Below are 9,879 nucleotides of genomic sequence, written 5' to 3' on the forward strand. Positions count from 1 at the left end.
GGACCTGGTGGGATTTTTTTAGCTGCATTGGGGCATGACACTGGTTGTGCCAGTCCCAAGGAGACAGTTGTATCCTGAGTAAAGAGATAAGCTGAATGGCTTCTGCCTGCTGGAGTTGGGTGCTGCTGGACGTGGGTGCTGCCAGGGCCCTGACTGCTGTCTGAGGTTGTCAAGGTTCTGCTGGGAAGGAGCTTTCCAAGAGGATGTTGTGTGTGAGGCTGGATCCTGGCACAAGCAACCAGATCCAGCTGCAGCTGAGGACTGGGACCAGCTCTGTGCTGCACCACGTCCTCAGTGGCATCTGCCTGGCCATCCCCGAGGGCTGTGCCTGCCGCCTGCCTGCCCTAAGTGCTGCCCAGTGGTGTCCACCTTGCTACATGTTGGTGGCACAAAGCTGCCAGAATTGTGCTGTGAGGATCCCCACAGCCCCTGGCTGGGGTTAGCACAAGGAAGGATCCAGATAGGTGCCCTGGGGTCCTCACAGCAAGGGAACAGTGGTTCCTGCCAGGTGGGAGCAGGGTGGTGGTGGCAAGGTGCCATGTCCCTGGGGGTGCCCAGAGTGGCTCTACACCCCCGAGGTAACCCTGCCCACCCACTGGCTCAAGGCACAGCCAGTGTCACCTGCACCCCCACAGTGGTGGCCCTGGTCAGCAGAGCCTGGTGGAGATAGCTGAGCTCACAGTGGCTTTGGGGTGTTGAAGCACAGCTGGAACGGTGAAGCACAGGGGCTCAGCACCAAAGACTCCGTCGTCTGCCCCAAGTTCCTGGGGTGTCCTTGTGTGCCCCAGGCCTCTGGGGAAGCCAGGCAGTGCTGACTTTCCCCCACCAAAACGAGACGTTTCCCAGAAAATCGTCCTGCTTCGGACTAACAGCCACAGCCCGGGGCACGGCGGGGGCAGCCCCGGCCCCACCACATCCCCATGGCCCCGCACAGGCCCGGCCGGGCTCGGTGCCCGCACCGCCATCCCCTGCGAGGTCTCAGCGCAGCTCCACAGCCGCGGGGCCAGGCCCTGCAGTCCCCACAGCCCCGGGGGTCGGGCGGGACCTGCTGGGATGCCGCTGGGCCGGGCGAGGCAGTGACCCCAGCGAGACCCTTCCTCTTGTCCCCCGTCCCCCGGCTGCTGCTGCTCGTCTGCTTCGTTAGTGACAATTAAACCTTTAACAACTCATTAAACGCATAATCGATGTTCCCCCGGCTGTCCAGCCCGGCTAATGGGCCGGGGCCGAGGCGTGCAGCGGGCAAATAAAGCAGCAAGGGCCGCGGAAGTAATGGGGCTTGGGGCGGGGGGGGGCGCCGCTCAATAGGGCTGCGCCGTTCGCATGACACAACCGCCGGGGCTGGCGCCAGCCCGGGGCACCCCCGGCCTCCCGAGCGCCAACAAAAGCCGGGGGCGGGAAGCTCGGCACCCCCCGACCTGTTTGATCGGAGCCTAATTGGGGCGAGGGAGCTGCCTTCGCGCCCCCCCCCCCCCCCCCCCCCGCCGCAAGCCCCGCAACCGGCGCCCGAGAGCGAGGGCGCCGAGAGGCCCCGGGCAGAGGATGCGGCTCCTGGGACTGGGGGGACTGCAAATGATTTAAATGGTCTGATTAGCATGGGGTGGCACTGGCACGGCCCAGGGCATCGTGAGGGGGGTGCCGGGGTACTCCCGCCAGAAGGATCGGTTGTCCCTCGCCCCCACGGGTACCCTGGGGCTGCACCCTGCGTGAAGCAGCCAAACGCAGCCTCTCTGCCCCGAACCCCTCCTTGCCCAGCGGAAAAGCCGCAGCATCGCTCAGCGTCCCGTGCTGCCCCCTGCGCTTGCCTCAGCAGAGACCCCGTGGAGCACACATCAGCCACCATGAGGGGCTGTGCTTTGGGGACAAATCCCAGAAGCTTTCCTCTCTAGACCCCAGGCCTCTTCTGAAACCGCTCACTGCCCAGGCAGAGATGGCACAGTCCAGCACCTAGAGTTGTACTGGGAGAATTGGGTGCTGCTAGGAGAACTAGGGGAAACTGAGGAGTTCTCCCAGCCTGGTGGTGGAGCAGGAGCCCTCCCACTCCCACCCCCTCTAATCTCCTCCCGCGGGATTTTCCCCCTAATCTTCTTATTTCTCTCTATTTCTCCTAGGCCTGAACGAGCTCAGCCCTGCCCCAGCGTGACGCCTCGTGTCAGCTGAGCTGTGGGGTCTGGGCACTCTGCCCCCCAGGCTGCTGGGCAGTGTCCTGGCATGTGGCGCTGACACCCACTTGGGATACAAGGCTGGCACTGCCATGCCAGGAGACATGGGGCTGGCAGTGCTCTGTTTATAGGTCTGTCACTGTCCAGAGTTATGGAGCTAGCAGTGTCCTGGGCACATGGTGGTGGCACTGTCCTGGTGTATGGGGCTAGCACTGCCATGCCAGGTCATGTGAGGCTGGCAGTTCTGTGCCAGGGAACATGGGCCTGGTAATCTCTGTACCTGCAATGACAATGCTGTGTACAGGGGGCAGCACTGAGTTGCAGTCCCGTGTGCCAAGGGTCCCAGCCATGTCATGCACCAAGACCCAAAACCCCTGGCACAAGCCAGGATGGAGCTCACCCCCTCCTGGTGCCCACTTCTGCATATGTTACCTTTGCCACATCCAGCCTCTGGCCCCCTGGCAGGATAAACTTGGCCCCACGGAACTGCAGTGTCGATATCCTCTACAGCGTGTGGGAGCTGGGGACCTCAGGGGTCAGGTTCTCCTCAGGAGTGTTGACCCAGGAGCTACTCGTTGCCCCCCAGCTCCCCAGGGGAGAGATAGAGAGAGGGCTGCCAGGTGGTGATGAAGAGGCTGCCAGCTGCAGATTGAGCTTGGCGATGAGAGGCTTCCCCACATTCACCTTCTGCCTCTCCTCCATGAAGTCATCCATGCCATGGTAGCGATACTGCAGGCAGACGGTGAATGCCAGCTCCTGCTGCAAGGACACCAGCAGCATGGGCAACTGTCCTGGGCTGTGGCCATGCTGTGCCCCATCACCCAGCACAGCTCTTACCCGCAGTTTCTGCAAGCCACAGAGCCGGCTGTAGAGGCAGCAGGAGGAGCAGCCAAGGCTCCAGGTGGGTGCCAGTGGGCTGCCCACCTCCTCTGCACTCTCCTTGTTGGTGCACTTCAGGTCCACATCCAGCTCCTGCCACAGACAGCATCCAGCCATGGAAGCCACCATGAGCATCCCCACCCATTCCCTGGCATGGTCAGAGCACAGGCTGCAGCAACACTCTCCCACCTGGGGCATGTCTGTGAGCCTGGCCTCACACCTGGCGATGTCCCTGGGGATGGCCACCACACGAGTGTAGATGATGAGGATGTTGGAGAACTCTGCAGCGAAGCCAAGCTGCACACAGACACCACACTCAAAGCGCAGGTGCCGGCTCTGCGGCAGTACTAGGAATGCACAGAGGGCACATGGCTGGCACCTGCAGGTGCTTGGAGCTGGGCTGCACCCAGGGGCAAGGTGATCACTGGGGTCACCCTAGCAGGAATGCCAACTTGATGCTCCTGCCAGGCTGGCAGCTCTGTGCTGGTGATTTCTCTCCTCCAGGGTGGGAGAAACGCAGCATATGCTGCCTGCCACCTCTCCCTGCAACTCAGCACTTCGCCCCTCACTGCCAGCTCCAGGCAGGATGGCTGTGCTGGACTCTCACCATGAGCCTTGGCCCACTGCAGGTTCCTGGCGGATGACTCATCCTGGCCTGGAGGCTGGATGGGGTCCGTCAGTGCTCGTCTCTCTGACAGGTTGCTGCGGAGCTCCAGTGCCTGCCGGCCCCGTGTGATCTCCAGCGTGCCCATGTCTGCAGGGGGCATGGAGCGGGTGGTGGGGGCTGCCAAAGGGGTCGCTGTCCCTTGCTGCGGGATCCCTACTTACCCTCAGCCACCTTGTCCAGCAGCACTGTAATCTTCTCATCCTCCAGCAGCCAGCGCTTGAGGAAAGTGACAAAGATGCCATTGGAGAGCTCGCCCTGGCTCAGCTCATAAGCTTCGGCGTCTGCACACCTGTGGGGACAAGGCAGTAGTCGGCTCCATCGTGGGCTGTGTCACTGCCCTGGGAACCAGCCCCCACTGGGCTGACAGCCCTGCAGAAGCCAGAGCCAAAGCTCTACCTGCTCCCATCAACCATGCTGGGAGAGGTGGGAGCCGTGAGCAGATGCCAAAAGCATCATTAGCCCAAAGGTCTGCACCCTGGAGAAGCCTCAGGGCTTAATTCCTGTGGCTGCTGCTGAAAGCTGAGCAGTGCCATGGGCATCTCCCTGCCCCAAGAAGGACTGAGGGGGCTGCCACTTGCCCAGCAGCACTGAGCGGAGGGACCAGAGGTGTGAAAACCTGAGAACTGGGCTGAGCTCCAGCCCTGCCCTGAGGCAGGAATGCCCTCTGCCCATGCTGGGGGTGGTGGGGAGGACACCCACGTGGCATAGCCGAAGACGATATTGGCTGTGACCTGCAGTGCCTCCACCTGTGGGATGACGTCATCGTTGAGGTTCCTGCAAGAGAAGTGCCACTGGGCAAAGCTGGGACCTGCCACCCCCTCAGAACTCACCACAAGACACCCTGGGCCCTGCCCTGTGTCCCTCTGCCCACACATTGTGGCTCCTGCTGGCTCAGCTGGGGCTGTGACACTTTGGGGTAGCCAGACAAAGTCAGAGGGTTTGAATGGGCCCTCAGGGATCTCTACTTTGCTGCCACAGAAACCAGCACCCAGGGGCACCCCAGTGCCAGGACCTCCCTAAGTGGCAGGGTGTGCCCAGGTGGTGGCCAGGGGTGGGTCACCTCTTGCGGCACATGTCAAGCAGGAAGATGTTGAGGCCGGTGTGGCGCCGTTGCATGCTCTGCAGCACCTGCTGCACACACAGGCAGTGGGCAGAAGTGTAGGAGCTGGGTGCATCGATGGGCACCATGAAGCTGTTGCCAAAATTCTCATAACCATGCCCAGCGTAGTAGAGCAAACCTGGCAGGAGAGGTGGAGAGCAGTTGGCATCCCTTGACCTGCCAGTGCCTGCTTCTTGCCCAGCTGCTCTCCAAGACCCCAGCAGCACAACCCCCCCGGCGCCCGCCCCAGCCAGAGCTGCCTCAGCAGCTGCTGCACACCGTAGACTCCCTTGTCGAGGAGCAGGAGGAACTCGTTGACAGCCATCTGCATCTCAGCCTTGCGCAGGTCCAGCAGGGAGACCACCTTGAATTCGAGCTGGCGGAGCAGGGTGCTGAGGGCATGCACATCCACCATGGGGGCCCGCAGCTGCTTGTGGTGCAGGTAGTGCATGTTGCCAATCAGCAGAGCCACTTTGTCGGTGGCTGCGGAGACAGGAGGGGGAGGCACTGAGCCAGATACTTCTGCTGTCACCACTATCTTCATCCCACGGAGGTGACACCTCGTTGTGGCTGGTGTCACTGTCCCTGGGTACCCTGTGTCATCCCTGCCTCTCTGGTTCACTCTCCCTGGTGTGCTGCACCCAAAGCACCCTTGGCCGAGCAAAGCCTTGTGGGGTGCCAGTGGTGATGCTAGGGACGGTCACAGCCCCAGAGGACCACCAACCCCTCCTGCACAGGCTCTTACCATACAGCTGGCCAAGGCTGCTGCACTCTGGGGAGCCTGGAAAAAGAGGAACACCTCCCTGCAGCCCCACGGTGTCTGGGAAGCATGGCAAGCAGAGCAGCAGGGACCTGTCCCCTCTGCCACCACCTACCTCCATCCCCCTCCTGCCAGGAGCCTCCAGAAGCAAAAAGCCGTGGGCCTGCAGCAAAGGGGTCAGAGAGCCACATGACCACCCCCAGCATGGACTGGAGCCCCCTAAAACCACCGGGCAGGCAAGGGAGGGCCACACGGGGTGGGGAGCCATGGAGGTTTATGCAGGGCCCTCACCAATCTCCACGTCCACTTCCCGGCTCCACACCTCGTGGAAGAGGTTAAACACATGGCAGGAGTAGCTGCCCCTCTCAGCTGTTGTCACCAGCTTCACCTGCCAGTGGTACATGGCAGGCATCTGGGATGGTGTACTATGCTGTGCCATGCCAAACCATGCCATGCCAAGCCATGCCAAACCAAGCCATGCCATGCTGTGCAATGCCAAACCATACCATGCCATGCAATGCCACACCATGCTGAGGGGCCCACCGTACCTGGAGCCGGGGTGCCTGTGCACCCTCCACAGGGCACTGGTTCCTGAACCACTGGTACTGTGGGGGGGGGTTGCCAATGGCTCTGCACTCCAGTGCCAGTGTGTCCCCTTCAGCCAGGCGGCACGGCTGTGGCTGCCGCAGGATCTGCAGCCCTGCCATGGTGGGGCAGTAACCACTGGCTGGGGAGGGGACAGGGCAGCAAATTCAACACCCAGCCACAGCAGGACTCCAAGGAGTTGCTTCCAGGCCCCAGGTCCCTTCCTTACAGGCCCTGGCACCCATGGGTTGCATGAGCCAAGGAAGACACAGGGCATTCATCTCCTCCTTGAGCACTGTTACCCCAGCAAGCCCTTGTGGCTGAGCCAGAGCACAACAGGCCAAGTGATGCCCTATGGGAGCCACACTAGTCCCAAGAGGGCAAGCAGTGCCCCACAGGTGCCAGGCCAGGGATGCCAGCCCTTGGGACCCACCTGACATGGGGCTGCTGCTCTTCTCCACCTGGATGTGGGCCCACCTGGAGAAGGCAAAGGTGGCCCCGCAGCTCACCCTGCAGATGTACCACTCAGGCTGGCCCAGCAGCATGGCTGTGTCAATCACCAGCTCTGGGCCTGCGGCACCAGGCACCTACAAGATGGGAGCAGGCCATGGAATTGAGGGCTTCTTCCCACCCATCTGGGTGCCCTTGCCACAGACAGGGTCCTGGGGCCCTGCTTGATGTGGCACAGCAGGATCTCACCTCCTGCTTCCCACAGAACCACTGGTACACAAGTCCGGGTGGACCACTTGCCCAGCAGGTCAAGGACACTCGTGTCCCCTCTGTCACTACTTGTGACTCTGGCTGCACTGTGATGTGGATCATGTCCTGGACTGTGGGTGAGGAGAGATCAGCCTGGGCTGGCTGAGACCCCTACCCTACACCATCCCATCCAATCCCATCATACTCTATCCCATGCCTGCCCACAACACCCTGTCCTCTCCCATCCCATCCCATCCCATCCCATCCCATCCCATCCCATCCCATCCCATCCCATCCCATCCCATCCCTCTGTCTGTCCCAACCTTCCCAACCATCCTACCTTGTCCCACTCTGTGCCATTCCACCCCATCTCATACTGGTCCCTCTTATCCAACCCCACTCCTCTCAGCTCCATCCGATCTTGTCCTGTCCCATCCCACCTTACCCTATTCCATGCCTTCTTGTCCCACTACAACCTGTCCAAGTCTGTCCTGTCTCATCTCATCTGGCCCACCACATCCCGCTGCCCACCTCCCATCACACCACCTCCTGTCCTACCTCCATGTACTGCATCCATCACATCCCACCCTGCCTAGGGCTCTGCTGGCAGCAGGAAGAGCTGCTCCTCATCTGCCCCTGTTTTCTTTATGCTGAGCTGTTGTGCCCCCATGTCCCTCTCCAGGCCTGATGGGACCCTGCTGTTCATCCCTACCAGCACTGCTGAGAACCTGGCAGGCCTGCCTGTGCCCCATCCTCTCCAGGCAGCCCAGCAGGTACTTGAGGCTGCAGTCACGCTCAGCCAGGAGCTGCAGGAGGCACTGTGTGGGGCTGCCCTGGGGCTCCAGCACCTTCAGCGAGCACATCTCCAGCTCCTCTGCACTGCAAGACACCCCAAGTGCCCCCAGGGAGGATGGGGACCCCTGCCAGGGGACTTGGCAGTGCCCCCAGCTCAAGCTGAGTCCACCATGGGGTGGCTGAGGACACACATCTCTGGCTCAGCCCATGGCAGGGCTGTGTCCACATGCATTTTGTCACCCATTTGGATGCAGCCCCCTAGAGATGCCCCCCAGCCCTACCTGCACTTGAAGCGTTTCTCCAGCCCGGCCACCTCGGCCAGCCGGCGCCAGCCCCGCCCAGCGTTATCCAGCACCTCGCAGAGCTGTGCCACCACCTCCTCACTCAGCGAGCTGATGGGCATGCCCCAGTCCCCCATCCTGTCCAAGCCCTGCCTGGGGACATGGAGGGGACAAGCTGTCAGCGGGTGACAGATGCCTGTGCCCCACAGGACACTGCCAGGTGCTGCTGTGGCTCTGTGCAGGATGGCACCGCAGAGCCACCAGTGTCAGCTCACCAGCACTGAGTCACCCCCGCGCAGGAGCCTGGCAGGGGTTTGGCCTCCCAGGGGAAGTGCTGGGACCTGGCCACCAGCAGCCAGCCAAGAGTGCCATAAGATCCCCCCCATGCCTGCAGGACAAGAGCTGTGACAGCAGCATAGGGAACCTCTCTTGCTCCCTTGGCCTTGGGCATGCAACACCAGCCTGGTGATCAGACATGATGGGGTCCAAGGAACTGGAAAGGGGGAATGCTCCCTGTCCCCTTCCCCATCCATCTGAAGGACAGAGAGAACAGGACCCATCATTGAAGGCTGCCTGGGGGCCTCTATCCTGACAGAGACCCCAATGGGACAGCAGCAGCCTCCCTGGCATTGCCAGGCCTCTGGGTGGTGGCTCTGGAGCCAGCATGAGCCCTACTGAGCCACGAGGAGCCCACATGGTGCACAGGGGAGGGTACATGGGGGTCCTGGGAATGGGACCTGCCTCAGCTCCCCGTGGCCCTGGCAAAAGCTTTGGCAGTGAGGGGAGAGTGGCATGAAATACCCCAGAATGGGGACAGCACCTAGGGATGGGCTCCCTCCTTCTTCCCTCAGGTTCCTCCCTAGCAACCCACCCTGGATTGGTGTTCAGCCCCAGGACCAACCCATCCATCATGTCTGGGCAACACTCATCCAAAAGCAGGGGGCTCTGAGACAGAGGACAGGGTCTCAGGTGCTCCCCCCTGCTGCTAGATTTGGGGGTCTAAACATGCTGGGGTGTGGCAAAGGCAGGGAAAACTGCAGGATGGGCATGGTGGAGACAGGGCACTCACCACTGGATCTGTCCCGGCCCGAGCCCTGTCAGCTCCGAAGTGCACACTGAGCCCCACGCAGAGGAAGTGAGGGTTCAGGCCAAGATCTCCTGCAGCACCCCCGCCCCAGCACACCACTTCTGCTTCCCTCCACTATTTCCTGTGTCGCAGCAGGCAGGCAGTGCAGCTGCCAACCCAGACAACCTGCAGCTCCCCGGGGGCACTGTGCACAGCCCCCAGGCCCTGCCACAGTGTGAGGCACTTAGGATGCTGCTGTGCCTCCACTGCACTTTCCTCACTGTGGGAGTGCTGCGTGGGTGGCTGCTGTGACCTCAAAGCCTAACTCAAGGCCAGGCAGGAGCTGCAGGGCAGTGAGCCCAGGACCAAGAACCACCAAACTGGTGTGGGGCACATCTCAGCCAGGGCAGCCAAAGGGGAGGCCCAGGGGAAGCTGCAGGGCTCTGCCAGGCTGGAGCCAGCCAAGGACAGATGGGGCTGGGGTAGCGTGAGGGAGCCTTCACCACAGCCCAGCCACGCTGGGTCCAACCCTGCTGCTGGATAAGGAACAAACTTGTGGCAGTGCTGGCAACATCACAGGCTGCCATGACCCCCCTTTACCTGCTGCCCCCACAGCACTGTCAGAGCCTGGTCCCAGTCCACCTGCCCCCCCAGCTGCTCAGCCAACAAAGCCCCCCACAGGGGACACAGTCAGTAGAGTCACTCCTAATCCTAAACCCACCACATCCCCTGCTGGCTGTGGGGTCCTTAAGCCCCAGCCACCACGGTTGCAGGTTGTGAAAGATCAAGGAGCAGGACCCATTTGATGGCACAGGCTCCCTAGCACAGTCTCCCTCTACGAACATAAAACTGAGCTGCTGTTTTAGCAAATATACCAAGATTCTGTGTG

General features: G+C 61.7%; 1 protein-coding gene across 1 annotated transcript; it reads right to left on the minus strand.

Annotated features, from left to right (window-relative positions):
- Positions 1–2,663: 2,663 nt before the first annotated feature.
- LOC128978394 (mucosa-associated lymphoid tissue lymphoma translocation protein 1-like) lies at positions 2,664–8,061 on the minus strand. The gene is given in 17 exon segments (XM_054396289.1): positions 2,664–2,918; positions 2,997–3,131; positions 3,228–3,385; positions 3,646–3,792; positions 3,867–3,994; positions 4,405–4,479; positions 4,766–4,943; positions 5,084–5,287; positions 5,550–5,585; positions 5,680–5,727; positions 5,856–5,952; positions 6,113–6,226; positions 6,228–6,291; positions 6,579–6,736; positions 6,849–6,979; positions 7,561–7,727; positions 7,925–8,061. Coding segments are annotated over 17 exon segments (2,232 nt in total).
- Between the last annotated feature and the right edge of the window lie 1,818 nt (positions 8,062–9,879).

The sequence above is a fragment of the Indicator indicator genome, chromosome 36, assembly GCF_027791375.1.
Source record: "Indicator indicator isolate 239-I01 chromosome 36, UM_Iind_1.1, whole genome shotgun sequence".
NCBI lineage: Eukaryota > Metazoa > Chordata > Aves > Piciformes > Indicatoridae > Indicator > Indicator indicator.